At 41.8% G+C, this 15,470-nt stretch overlaps 1 protein-coding gene across 1 annotated transcript in view; it reads right to left on the minus strand.

Annotated features, from left to right (window-relative positions):
* The window catches only part of RFX2 (regulatory factor X2), a gene marked incomplete at its 3' end in the record, with an annotated part of 743,615 nt that overhangs the window by 573,492 nt on the left and 154,653 nt on the right, over nt 1–15,470 (minus strand). The window contains 1 exon segment of the mRNA XM_044090762.1: nt 677–789. Within this exon segment, the coding sequence (XP_043946697.1) occupies nt 677–781 (105 nt within the window). The 5' untranslated portion in view covers nt 782–789.

The following is a 15,470-nucleotide window of genomic DNA, read 5'->3' on the forward strand; positions in this document are numbered from 1 at the left end:
CAAAATGTGCACACTGACTGGCCAGCGTGCCCATTGTAAATCCCACAATATAAATCAATGGGAAAAGGTCCGGTCGCCCAGACTTTTTTCCATTGCTATAAAGTGTCCAAAACCTTTTTTTTTTTTTTAAATTAAAAAAAAAAAAAAAAAACAGCAACCATTGCTTCCATTTCAAAGCATTGATGTACTGGGTAGTATGTGGGGGAACGCAAGTCCCATACTCATGCGCAGTACATCAACACAAGGAAGCAGTATACCACCACCAGCAGCAGAACAGTAATGTGCCATTATACAAAGACATTACTTATGAAAAGTATTTTTTTTCTTAAATAATGTCATTGTATAATAGCAGTAACTGACTCCATGGTTGTGGTATACTGAAATTTACCCACGGTTGGCTTTATTTAATCACTCGGGCTTCGCCCTCGTGATTAAACCACGCCAGCCGTGGGTAAATCTTCAATGTACCACACGACGTCATCAGTTATTGCTTAAATAAACCTGGCTAGTATGAATCACAGTAGTATCTAGCACTTCACGGTACAACACAAATCATGATGCAGTACTGAAGCAAACAGGTGTTCAGTACCATCTTCACTCTACACTAATATGGTCAGAGCTCCTAATACATGGCAGAAAATATAGTCCATTTTCCTTTGAAGTACAAATGTAGTACCTGCTGAGATGAACGTACAGACTGCACAACTGGTGCTGGAGCTGATGCAGATGTTCGTAGTGCTACTGTTGATGCCGAATCTGATCCTCCCTCTGAATTCTGCATGCTAATTTCTAAGATAAAAAAAAAAGATTTACAATGTTGGTGAATGCATTAGGAGGTTAAACAGTCAACAATGCTTTTGTCTGTAATATCACAAATTCCAAATCCTAAGTGTTTTTGTACACTAGAAAATGGCCAGTATATAAATTATAATTACCTTTAAATTTTTTTGTTAAATTTCTATATGTCAGATAAGAACATTTTTTTTTAATTTTTCATGTTATTACTATTTTTCATAACTACGCATCTCCAGATGTACTGACATTTCAGCTAACATCCACATCCTTATGATCATATAGGTACAGATGCATTAAATTACACTGACAATGCTGATAAGAAACCTGTATGCAGTGCCATCTGGACAAACCTTAAAGCTAAAAGGCCTTTAGAAGTGTACTCTGTTCAAAGAAGCTCAGGTTAACATATTTCTGATCAGATAGTAAATAGACTTTCCACATCCTTATTTTCTGGGCATGCTTTCTGACTAAGCACTGACATATAAACCAAGGTTCTGGATCATGTTAATTATTCTCATTTTACACTCTCCATCACTTAGCCACCATGAATACAGGTCTGTAACCAGCTTGCCTAGCCTCAATGCTGCTCTTTTAGCATGAAAGTTTTCACTAATGACAATCAAGGATGCGCATCTGTACCAAAAGTAACACATAAGCTGGAGGTGTAGCATCGTGTGAAGCAATTAAATAACTGCAAGTAAGCATCCTTGACTAAAAACATTAATGTTCAAGTACTTCAGCAGTCGTATTAAACATGACCATTGAAAGAATTTACTGAAAATCTTATCGCTGTCTGAATACCTGAACGAACACACACACACCATTAAACATTCTACAAAAGGATCACCTTTGCAGAACGGTGCATGAAATCATTAACTAGGCATATTCAGCCTCTAGACTGAGGCCTGCTGTACAGTGCCCATCTCAATTACTCAACAGCTTCCATGCAATGCATAACTTAATTGCCATTATTTCCTGTTGCTTTTTTTTTCTTTTTATTCTTGTGTTGGACTGTGGCAAGGAATAAAAAATTAAGTCAATGTTTTTCTATACAAGTTTTCTTCACTCTGACTCCAGCCTCCACCACCCCCCCCTCTAACAGTCTTTTTAATATCTCTATTGAATTACTTAAAACATAGGCAGGCATAGTTATACAAAAAACAAACCACATTAACATACTCCCAGTTACAAAACATTAACACATCACATATATTCTTTTGTATAATCAATGATCCAACAATACATAAATCGATTAGTTCCTGCCATCCTTTAAACATCACTCCTCCTACAAAACATAATTTTGCATGTATTGCTCCCACAATTTCCAATTTTTTTCAATGTCACTTGCTCCTACCCTTTTTTAAAGTTCACACATCCAGTTCTTTTATCTCTGTTACAATATTCAATACTTTAAATACTGTTGGTTTAGATATTTATCTCCATTTTCTAGCAATTTCTTTTTTGGCAGCCACCAGAATTAAACCTAATGAGGCCTAGGGAATTCAGATTGTGTATCCCAGCTTAAAAAACAAATCATTCCCTTAGCTGCACCCACTTGCGCATCCAATATTTCTGACAGAGTACTCCATACAGAATTTTTTAAAGTCTGCCAACTCATTACATTCCCAGACATACGTTCCCATTTACCTCTGAAAAATTATATCGAGTCTTTTGGGGTATACCAATATCTATGCAAACACTTCCAAGCAAAATTCCTAAAATCTTCTAGACTGTTGCATATTTGGAAGCCATACGTATGTCCTCCCATCAACTCCTTGTGAATTACTTATCCACAGTCTCTCTTCCCAGCCTTTTCTAACCTCCTCCGATCGATTCCCATAGTTCTCATGCAATATTTTACATGCCCTACCAATTATCCCTTTTTTTTTTTTTTTTTTTTTTTTAAACAGCAGCTTTTGTTTTAGATTAAACTAATAACTATACCAGTGCTGGTCTTTCACTCAGGATTTCCCCATCCCTTTTTCTTTGCCTATAATCGGATATCAGTCATCGATAGGGAAAGCACTCTCTAGTCTGCAGTCCAAATGCCTTCTTGACCTCTTCCCATTCTATTACCTTTCCCTGTCTAGTTACTTGCTCCCAATACTTTGGTTTATTTGCATGTTTCTCCAGTAAATTCCAGCTCCCTCTTGCCTATTCTCTGTACCCCTAATTGCAGTCATCCCCATCGGCAAAATCTTTCTCCTTTCTCTTTCTCATTTTGGCTTAGTTCTTAGAATACTTTCTGCTACTTTATGAATAAAGTATTCTGTATGACCATTATCCTCCTTATGGATCTGCATCCAAAATCAATCACATCTCTTATTTCTTGAAGTATCTTCCTGCTTCATCATCATCCCTTTCCACTTGGGACTACATCATTCTGATGGTGTTATGTATACAAGTCTTAACTGTGTAGCTCTAAAATATTCCTTTAAAATCAGGCAATCCTAAACCACCTTGCTCTATTGGAATGACCAATTTATTCCCCTTGACTCTTGCCCTCTTCCCTCCCAGATAACATCCTTCAACTCTATTACTGTCCACAGCTTCTCCTCATTGAAAAAAAACACGCTTTACCTGTACATAAAGCTAAAGGGACTAAAATATTTATCCGTTTGTATCTCGTTATTCATATCCAAAAACAAAGAGCTTCTAATTTTTCAGTTTTTATACCATCTTTTGTTTCATTTCTTCCCATACATCCTTAGCTGCCATAACATAATCCTTTTTAATCCATACTCCTAAATACTTAATTTTACTGTGTCCCCAAAAATATGGGTATTGTTGACCCAATTCATTGTGGGTACATAGTTTACAGCCATAGCCTTTGTTTTATCTTAACTAAATTTTAAATCCTGATAAAAATTAACAATCTCAAAATGTTCCACGCTATGAAGACATCCTTTTCTGGTTCTACAATGTACAAAATAATACCATCTGCAAAAAAAAAAAGTCAACTTTTCTTGATTGCCATACCACCTATATCCTTATGTCGAAGTTCCTTATTTTCTTTGCCTATGGCTCTAAATATAACAAAGGGGAAAGAAGACAGCCCTGCCTGGTTCCTCTGTTTAGACACAACTTATCAAAAAGGAACCCTCCCCTCTGTAATATTTGCCTCCAATCCCTCATGTATCCTACTAACTAACCCTATTAATGTATCAAGGAGTGTAAATGCTTACACAGTCATACTCAAAAATCACAGCCTGTTCTGCTGAATGCTTTCTCTGCATCAATAAGCAAAAGCAATGGTATTTTCTTACATTCTGCTTTCTTCTAGATCAATGTACTATTGACGCTGTCAAATGTTAGCCCCCCCCAAAAAAAAATATACTGATCTCTATCAATTTTGGCAACACCTTCGCCATTTTTTTTTTTTTTTTTTTTAGCTATTACGACATAAACACTTTATAATCACAGTTTAAAATTGAAATGGGCTTATGTGAAGCCGGATCTGATGGGTTTTACAGTCTAAGTATTACATTTACTACAGCTTTTTCCAGGATGTTGGTGCTTCCCCTCCTTTTAAAATATTGCTATACAAAACCTAAACCTTCCAGATCATTATCAGTTTCTTCTCTCCTAACTTCCACAAGAATACCATCTATCCCTGGAGACATTCCTGCAGATTGATGATATGTTACCATTTTTCCTCATCTCCTACGTTAAACCATCAACCACTAACCTTGGTATACTTAAGTCTTCCATAAATATTTCCATTATTGCTCCTTTGTGATTTCCACATTTATCTGCTTTATACAAATTTTCATAAAATTTACAATACCTCTCTAACACCTCAACAGGATCTCTGTCCTCAACAGGATCTCTGTTTATTTTCCTTGTAACAGACTCCCCATGTTTGTCAACTCTGTTGTTGCGCTAAACGTTTTTGTTCTCTATAGTGATCATCACAAAACAGTTGCTTAACAGCAACCTTTCTAAACTCATGCATATTATCCAGATACTCCCTTATTTTCATTTTAGCACTTTGCAGTTGTGCCTCTTGTTCTAGGAGGCTTCCCTTATTCTGCAATACTTGACCTCTGTCCACCCCTCTAAAATAGCTACTTCATAACCAATCTCAATTTTTCTTTTATGTCTACCCTGTTTCTAAACTCTTCTTTCATTTTAACTCAATCACTAGCTATAACTTCTGAAGAAATTTCTAATAACTCTCAAAGACGTTCCACTACCAATTCCTTAAATTCCTGGATTTGTTAGGTGGGGAAGCACAGAGTCTCATTTTTACATTATTACCGTGCATGTATATCTTTGTTATAATTGGTGTATGCTCTGAAATTGTTATTGGATGTGTGGTGAAGCTTTCAATTAAATGCACGTTCTTGTGAAATATAACTGTCTAATCTACCCCAGTTACTCTACCTTGGGAAATAATATGCAAATTTCCATAGTTCCTGCTACTGAAATCACATCTTCCATACCAAATATTTTTTTAAGATTCCTCATAAATCTACAATCTTTGTTATGTTTTGCCTTCTAGATCTCCAGATACATTCACACTATTGCAAATCAAGTTCCAGTCCCCTCCTATAAGTAATATTCCTTGCATAAACAAAAATGGCTTAATCATAACAGCAGTTTTAAGAATATAAATACATACCAGTGTAAACCTCATCCCTTGCACATACTACCTTACTACCACAAATCAAACAATTATCTTTTTTCCCTCTATCACTATTGGGGCTCCTCTATCAATTAGTATAAATACTCCCTTTTCCTGTGTCCCTGATTTTGTGCTGAAGTTCCATCATGAAATCCTTTCTTTATCAAATCCATGTGCTCATTTCTTTTCAGATGAGTCTCCTGTACCTTTTGTATTCTGCATTTCTTAATATACTCTTCCTTTTTCTCTATACTTGTGATGCCATTCATGCTTCAAAATATGGATAGTGTAGCCATAATGAAAAGATGTTATACCCACCTATTACACATCTATTTCCAGATTTTGTGTTATATGTATTCACCAAATGTTTGGCAGTTTGAGCTTTTATTAAATTTGTTTCTCGTCATCTCCATTTGAACTATGCCATATTTTACAAGACTTTTTGTTTTAATGAAAACCCTGAAACACACACACAAACACACCTCCATAACCTATTAACTTAAAACAAACATAAAAAATATGTACATCTTCAAATAAAGAAGTTTAACCAACCAGATAAGAAAATTGCCCCAAACTGACAGCTGCACTCACAGTCATTACCAAACTTAAAATTAAGGTCATCCATGTTAAAGTGCACGTTACAATCTGTGCTCCTACTTGGCACTAACTACAGGCTATTCTTGTCTCATCTTTATTCCCCTCCTAGATGTAAAAGACAGGTTGTATGCTGTCAAAAACATTAACATTTAGCTTTAAGACTGTGCTAGCTATCTTTAAATAAAACTAAATTACACTGTTCTTACCCATTTCCAATAACTTCAAACTATTTTTTACTAAGCTGCTTGCCCTTGTACCAGTTAATTTTATGCTTCTCTCAGCAATGTCCATTGCTCTCAAAATGTATTGTCTGGACGTGTAGTCAGCTTGTCTCCATGGAAACACAAGAATAGGATGTACAACTGCCCCTAGATGCAGACATCTTAACTCACACTGAACATTTATTTGTTAAAGGACAATTTTGTTTTACATTCAGTGTTCTCTTATTTTTATGGTGTGGGTGAGGGTCTTTCTAGTCAGGTTCCCCAAAACAGAATACTCAATACTCTGAGATTTCACTCTGTGATATCTAAAACATAATTTCCAAGAAGGCTGGCAGAATGACCTCATCTGGTCACCTGATTCTAGGTTCTCACAGAATTCTCCTTTGAAGCTAGGACAGGAATTTAGCATTGACTGTTACAATACACATCTAAATGTTTATGGCAGTGCTGGGGCCTCCCTTCTTTTAACTATGCTGATGGACACGGGCTTTTCCCAGACCTACCTTCTCCAGTCCTATTCAGCACTGTGGGTGCCATTTTAATGGTTTTACAGCTCATTTACATTTCCCTTATTTTGACATTGAATCCAGTAACAATATTGCATGCAAGTTTCGGTTCACTGCAGCAAGTTGTACTGTTGATGCATTTTAATGCAAGCAAACCTCACAAATACATTTTCAGCACAAGCATCTGTGCAAATCAGGTTGATATACAAATGACATACAGTTCTAATACATTCTATAACACAAGCACTTTGTATAAACCAGTTTTATATACAATAGACATTCTTTACAAAACTCCAGCTGGTTATGCTGACACTTGCCATATCGCATCTCTCTTTCCCGCCTATAAGACTCCAGCTAATTTTTCAAGTGACCCTTGAGAAATGTGGCCTGAGAAAAATAATCCTATCTGGGAATATGTTACTCCATTCCCTATCCTGACAGCCCATCTCCGTTGGCATTGCTGACCCTACTACTGTGTTCTACTGTCATGTCATATGCCTGTAACAATGAAATTCCTTCCATACAGGTAAGTCTGAAGTTTCTGCAGTGCCCATACTATGGCCAGACATTCCTTTTCTACAGCTGTATAACACTCCTCCCTGGGTTACAGTCCAAGGATGAGACGTACCACTGGGTGCTCTTTTTCCTCTGAGAAAACCTGGCTAAGTACAGTCCCCACACCATGGTTTTAAGCATCCACCTGCACAACAAATTGTTTGCTGTAATCTGGACCAGCTAAAACAGGGGGTCCTCCCAAAGATCCTTTAAGCTTCTGGAATGCTTGCTTACATGCTGGGGTCCACACTACCTTATCTGCCCAGTTTTTCATTCTCATCTGTGATAGGAGCAGCTATGGTACTATAACTGGGGACAAACTTTCTATAATACCCCACTATCCATAACAATGCCCTCACCGGCTTTTTAGTAACAGTGGCAGGCCATGTCCAATTGGCTTCTACTTTGGCAGGTTCTGGCCTGATAGTACCACTCCCCATTCTATGTCCAGGTAAGAGACCTCTGCCATATCTACCCGACACTTACAGGGCTTAATGGTCAACCCTGCCCTCTGCAGTTTGCCCAGAACCTCCCTGACATGCTAAAGGTGCTCCTTCCAGAAATGGCTGTAGATGGCAATGTCATCCAGGTAAGCAAGAGCATAACCTCCTGCTCCTGCTAGGATACAATCTACCAGACTCTGGAAAGTCACTGGGGCATTTTTCATCCCAAATGGCATCTTCATGAACTCACACAAGCCAAAAGGAGTTGAAGGCTGACCTCTGTCTAGCACTGGGAGTCAAGGGCACCTGCCAGTAGCCCTTGGAAAGATCAATAGTGGTCAGATACTTACCCCATGCTTAGGACATGTGCAGCCTTGGAGGATCTGGGTGGGGCTAAGTGTCTGACTGTGTGTGGCTATTTAGTTCCTGCAGTCCACACAGAACCTGGTGCTGCCATCCTTCTCTGGTACCAGCACCACTGGGGAGGCCCAGGGACTGCTGGACTCCTGGATTACTCCCAGTTCCAACATCTCCTGCATCTCCACCCCCAGGCTATCTGACTCACTAAGGCACCCTGTAAGGGGCCTGCTTTATAGGTCTTTGGGGCTCTGCATATGCATGGTGCTGCACCAGGTGGGTGCACCCTGTTTTCCCAGTGAACATGTCCCCAAACTCCTGTAACACTGCTCAGATTTCTCGAACCTGGGTAGGTGATAGCTGCTGGGACATTGCTACCCCTTCCACTAAGGTGTCAGTCAAAGCCTCACTGAGATCAGTCAACAGATCTCCCTCAGACTCCTCCTGCCACCCATTGCAAATCAGCACAAGGGCCTCCTTATTCTCGTAAGGCTTCATCATGTTAACATGGTACAATCTGTGCCCCCCACCTCCTGCCTAGCAGTTCTACCACATAGTTCACATCACTGACCTTCCTTACCACCTTGAAGGCTCCCTCCCAAGCTGCCTCCAGCTTATGGTGTCTGACAGAAGTGAGCACCATCACATGCTGTCCCACAGCATACTCTCTGACTCTAGCATTCCTGTCATACCAGACCTTTTTCTGCTGCTGAGCTCCTGACAGGTTCTCCTGGGCCAAGCCCATGAGCTCCCTAAGCCTTGTCCAGAGATTTAGGACATATGCCACAACAGACTCCTTGTGGGATTCACACACACCCTCCCACTCATCATGAATCAGATCTAATGGTCCCCTCACCCTATGCCCATAGAGCAACTCAAAGGGTGAAAAACCTGTGTATTTTGGGGTACCCCTCTGTAAGCAAACAGACAGGGCAAATATCTGTCCCACTCTCAAACTGGTCTGCAAATGCCCATAGCATAGGTAGGTACTAAGCTATTGGCCCAAGTAAGCCTAGCCAACAAGGATCCCTGGCTTACGCCACCCAAGAAAGTTAATTTCCTGTGTCCCTGTCGAGCAGAGCCACAAAAGTGATCCCTGGGGTGCATTTCCTATTTCCCATCCATTCAAGAATTTTCCTTGAAGAGTGCTAATGGGTAGCTTGTTCCAGAGTATAGGAAGTCTCTGGGACAGGAATCTATCACTCCAGCATGTCCTGTTTATTGTGGTGAGAAGGTTTAGGTCCCTAGAGCATGTACCTCGGAAGGATTGGGATTTCTTTAGGTGCAGCATGTCCAACAGCTCTGGGTTTAACATGGCTACATATGTTAGGTAGAGATCTCCTTAAAGTAGGCAATATGCTACAGAGTAAAGCTGAAGTTTTTTGAGACGGTCAGTGTAGGGCTTCTGTTTGAGGCCAGTAATCCTCTGAGGTACTTCTATGGCCTTTCCAGATGCTGCTGATATCTTGTGAGGTACACTCCAAAAGGGGCGTTGTACTCTATAATGGGTCTAATGAGTGCTGAGTAGAGGGGAACAATGACCTCTTTTTCCTGGATGAGAACCCTTTTGTGATGAGGTGTGCCACAGACTACTGTGGTGATGTGATTATCAAAGGAGAGACTACTGTCCACCTGGGTCCCAAGGTCTCTTATCACACTTTCAGCGTTAAGTACACTGTCGTTTATGTGGTAGTTCATGGGTACAGAGTTTTACCAAAGGGGATGACAATGCACTTTTTGGCATTAAGCTTGAGGCCATGCCTCTGACATCAGGCATCTGTCTAAGTGAGCCTTCTGTAGGATGCCCACATCATTTGGGGACTCTACTATGGCTCCTAGTTTGCAATCATCTGTGAACTTTGTTAGCCAGAGGCCTTCTGTGCTTGGTATCTACTTCTCTGAAGTACAGGCTAACAGGAGAGGTCCCAGGACTGAACCCTGTGGTACTCCACTTGCCACTGGTTTGAAATCAGATTTGGAGTCTGTAACTTTTACAGTGTGGGTTCTGTCAGTGAGCCAGTTGGCAACCCATCTTGTGATGTAAGGATTTATATCTAGTTTAGTGAGTTTAGCTATAATTCCAGAATGGGGGATGGTGTCGAAAGCCTTGGCAAGGTCAGGATAGGCTGTGTGAACCACCTAACCCTCGTCTACAGCTTTGGTGACTGCCTCAAAGAAGTTGATCAGGTTCAGAAGGCATGATCTGCCTTTTGCAAACCCGAACTGGGTGGAGTCCAGAGTTTGGAGGTTACCAATGTCTGTTTATGAGTTCCTGTTCCATGGCCTTGCAGGCCAAGCTCGTCAGGCTAATAGGGCAATAGTTCCCAGGATCAGTGGTGGCATCCCCTTTGTGGAGTGGGATAACTGTTGCTGTGCCCCATTTAGTGGGCACAAAGCCTGACGCAAGACTATGATTGAACATGGTGCTTAGATGGGGAGCCAGTTCGTTCTGAATTTCATGTAAAAAGCGCAGCCTGGGATGTTGTCCAGTCCCATGGATGCTGTGTTTTTGCCTTTAGAGTGCAGCTTTTACCTGCATAGATGTGATTACAGGGACTCTGCATTCTTCCTGTATAGATATGGGCCCTTTAGTGGGTGAGGGGGGGGGGGTAAAGTTAGCACTGAACCTATCTGCCAAGTTGTTGGCAATAACAGTTGGTTCTGTAATTTTCATGCTGTTGTGCTGCAACTCAGAGCAGATCTGGGTGCTGCCATTGAGATTCTTCACATAGCTACAGAATGCTTTGTGGCTGCCCTTAGAGAATCAGTGGCGATTTTGTTTTTGTAGCTAGCTTTGGAGGATCGTATAAGGGATCTCAGCTTCTTACTGAGGCTAACAAGGGAGCTCCTTCATACATGGGATTTTACTCTGTTTTGCAACAGTTTCTTCATTCTGTTGTAGAGTTTGTTTATGGCAGGGGACCACCAGATTGGCTTCCTTTTTTTGGAGGATAGCATCTTGATTCTGTTTGGCATAGCACGATCCATGCACTCATGTAAGTGCTTATAGAGTGCATTTGTGTAGGATTCAGTCGTAACTGTATTGTCCATCTGCATGGGTGTCATGAAGTTCGCCACTTCTGTCTTAGAAAGCATGAAGTCTGCTTTGGAGAAATTCTTTACTGTGGTTTCCTTAATGGTGAGTGGGGGCAGGATGCGGATATCTAGGGTGATTAGAATATGGTCGGATCTGACCAATGAGGAGTTGACTTCAGGTGTGGAACACCGGTCACTCATGTTGGTAATGACTAGGTCTAGGATATTGTTCCCCCTGGTGGGGATGTGGATAAGTTGATCCAGAGCACTGGAATTTATGAATTCCAGAAAGCGTTGAGCGAAGGAGTCGGTACATGAACAGTTTTCCCAGTTAATGGTGGGGTAGTTGAAATCGCCCATTATTAGGGTGCTTGGTTGAACCCCAATATTTTCCAGTGTATCAAGAAAAGAGGAGTGGGAATCCTGGGGCATGGTGGGGGATCTGTTGCAAGCTACAATTTGGATTGCAGTTTTGCCCAGAGTTAGTTGCACTTTGATAACCTCAGATGCACTGTGCTGCGCAACTAGCCTGGAGGTGTAGATATCCTTAATGAATATGGACACATCTCTGCCTTTGGTGTTCTGGTCCAGGTTAGATGGCCGAAAAGTGTGGTATGAGTTATGGCCTGGTAATGCAGGAGTGCTCTCCAGAGCCTTGGTCTTTAGTGTAGAGTTTACCATCTCCACAAGACCATTAGTCTGGGGATGGTAGGGGTTTTTTCTTTAGGTGCTTCACTCCACAGTGCTCCAACAGACAGGTCAGTGAATCTGACATGAAACTGGCACCTCTGTCAGTATTTCTCTTGGGGAAACCTACTCTGCTAAAAATCTCTAGCAAAGCATTTGCCACCTTCTCTGCCTCGGGGCATCTAATCTACTACCACTAGAACATACTTCTTCCCTGTGGAACTTGGGGTATTCAGAGGCCCCACAATATCCATAACTACCCTCTGAAATGGCTCATCAATCACAGGCAAAGGCAAAGGAGCTTTGACCTTTTCTGTTACCTTGCCTACTTTTTGGCACAGCTCACAGGTCCTGCAGTAGCCTGTTACATCCCTGGCAATCCCAGCCCAATAAAAGTTCTGCATAATACATCTCTTGGTACATTTTATGCCCATATGACCCGCAAAAGGAATGTCATGGGCTATGGCTAGAAATGCCAGATGGTAGGCTCTGGGCATTATCAACTGCTGTATTACCTCACCTTCTAGCCCTATAACAGGGGTCCATTCTCTATACAATAACCCTTTGTTCCAGTATACATAATTCTCTTTTCCTTGAGAATCAGGTGCCTCCCTAGCTACCTCCCTCAAACCTTGTAATGTAGGGTCCGAGAGCAGAGCCCGTCTCAACTCTCTCTTTGTAAGTCATCTCAACTCCCCTTCCACAAGAAGTCTGGTATCCTCTGCCAGCAGTGCCTCACTGTCAGCCTGGGTACTACTACTCAGCTTTGTCCTTGCAATCACTCTGTCCATGGGAACATCAGTACCCACCGGCAGCTGAGGCTCACTACTACAAGGTAGCTCCATCCCTGAAGTAGCTACTTCACTAGTCCTGGCTTCAAGTGTGCTGTCTGTCTGTGTCTCCCCCAGGCTACCAGACCCACATGCCCGTCTCCAAGCTTGACTGCATGTCATTGCATGCACATGAGGTAATCCATTATCAAAATCATTCCCTCTGAAGACATCTGCAGGGATATCTGCAAACACACCTACTTGCTTGCTTCCTTTTCCACCCTCCCTGTCAAGGTGAACCCTAGCCAAAGGCATTTGGAATGGGATCCCTCCTAAAGCTCCAACTGGAGTGAACTGCCCAAGCAAGTACTGCTCCTCTTTACCCACTGCAGGCTTCACAATGGTTATATCAGAGGCTCTCTCTCTCTCTTGGCAGAGGCCTGTTTTCCATCCAACATTGGATATAAACTCTGCTGGTAGTCTGGTACCCCTGTTGTCACCAGACAACTTACCACTGGAGTTCTATTATTCCCACTTGCTGGCTCCCCCACCTTTTCTTCCCCACATTGCCTCTATGGACATCTATATGTTACATGGCCCCACTGGTTAGATTTAAAACATGTAGCCCTTGATCCTGGTCATGTACATGAACTACTGGCTTGCCCAGTTACTGGCAGACTCTGAGGTGGTTTAGGCTGCCCACCATGGGTTCCCTTCTATCCATGTGCAGCATTGGCTTTCCCTTTCCTGTGCAGTGATACCCTGCTTGATGGGTATAGATCCCATTTTTCCATCCAGCTCATCTGCAAGAGTTGCAATCCATGTCTGCCAACCAGATTCTCATGTCCTCAGGCAAAGTGCTAAGGGCTTGTTCCCTCACCAAAAGGTCTTCCAGCCCTTGAAAAATGGTGACCTGACATCCACTCGCATACCTATGAAAATAAGTGCTTAGTTCAGCAATATAATCACATACACTTTCATTTGAATTGCGTCTATGCTCAAACATTTTTTTTCTGTAAGCTTCAGGTGTTAAAGCACTCCAACAAACATTTTTAGCTGTATTATAAAATAAGCAGTCAGTATCAGACAATTTAGAAACAGCAGTTACAGCTTTACCATAGAGTAAGGGGGTCAGGAACTGTACCCATAGTCCTTGGTCAACATTATACTGTTTGCATACTCTTTCAAATATACATATGAAAATTATGATCTCCTTGGTATTGAGGAAGCAGTTTACTGACCTTTATTCCTTCTGGGGAATGGTTACTCCCTTCCCCATTATCTCCATGACCCTGGCAAAGAATCTCCATTTCCTTTTCATTTTTCCTCTGCCTCTCATTCTTTGGCTTCCAGAGGTCTCAGCCTCTCTTTCTTCATCCTCTAAATACCGCATTCACTCTGCTGATTCTAATTCCAACCGTTTGGTCTCCAGTTCAAGTCTCCTTAACTCAAGATGGGTCTTTAAGTCCTCTGAATAAAAGTTGAATTGTCCTATTTCTGAGAGCTGCAAGCCCCCATCAACAGACCGGTTATCCTCCTGGTTGCTGGCCTGTGCTGTAACCGGGATTAAGGCTACAATCAGTTCCCTTTTAGTCAGGCTGACATGCACCAGTCCTTTGACTTGGCACATCTCATCCAACTGATTCATTGTCAGCTTGCCATAATCCTCTGCTGACATCCTTGCCTGTACTCCCTGTCTAAGCTAACAAAACATAAATCAAAACTATTTTGATATGAAACTCTGAATGTCTACCATGTGGCTGCTAAGAGTACACCCTTTCTTTAGTGACAGCTGCTACAGGAATTCAGTATCGGCACCACTGCTCACCAATATGTGAGGACTGATGGTCCCATCACTGCCAACCAAATATGTGATGGCCACCAATAAGAGACATCCCCATGCTGGGCCAGTAATCAAGGAGCCTGAATCCTCAGCACTGACACTGGAGAGGGACGTTCACTTGGAATACAAATGGATAAACTCAGTATCTCCAGACGCAGACCTCTCTACATCAAGCACAATCTCTCTTAAGGGAACACAGCCTAAGGACTGGATTTTTCTACTTCTGTCTCCCTCCAGGCCCCCAAATAAGACTCCCCCGCTGGTACAGGTGTAGGGTTAGGTCCTCAGCCCAGTGTCCAAGCCAAGTCCTCCAGCAACTTCTCTGTAAACTCAAAGCTTCGTGTCCCTGCCCAAAGTAGCTAACGCATGCACATGCATGCACACACCTACCTAGGAAAGGCTGGCACAGGTTTACTAGCTATGCCCCCTTCTGCCCAGAGTGTAAGGTAGTCATCACCGCAACCAGACACTACACAATCAGCTACTCTAAGACCATTAAAGGGTGACCAGTTATATTGTGTAAGTTGCTATTAACACAAAATGATAGCAGATGACCAAGATAGCTAGGCATTCTGGCGTGGTGCACACAGTCACGAAATAAATAAAAGTACTCTCAAAGGTTAGGTACATTCTACAAGGACCAGCCGCAAGTTTCCCAAAACAGAATACTCAATACCCTGAGATTTCACTTTGTAATGTCTAAAATATAATTTCCAAGACGGCTGGCAGAATGAACTCTTCTGGTCACCTGACTCTAGGTTCTCACAGTATTCCCTTTGAGGCTGAGACAGAAATTTAGCATAGACATCTACCATACAAATCTAAATGTTTATGGCAGTACCTGGGACCTTCCCTCTTTTTACTGAGCTAATGGACACAGGCTTTTCCCAGACCTACCATCTCCAGTCTTATTCAGCACTGTGGTGTGTTGTTTTAATGGTTTAACAGCTCATTTATATTTCCCTTACTTTTTCTTATAGCTGGTTAACCATCACCGTCTCAGTATCCTCTATTAAAACATACACATTTA

Source organism: Protopterus annectens, chromosome 13.part0 (assembly GCF_019279795.1).
Source record: "Protopterus annectens isolate FY-2018-M chromosome 13.part0, PAN1.0, whole genome shotgun sequence".
NCBI classification, from domain to species: Eukaryota; Metazoa; Chordata; order Ceratodontiformes; family Protopteridae; genus Protopterus; species Protopterus annectens.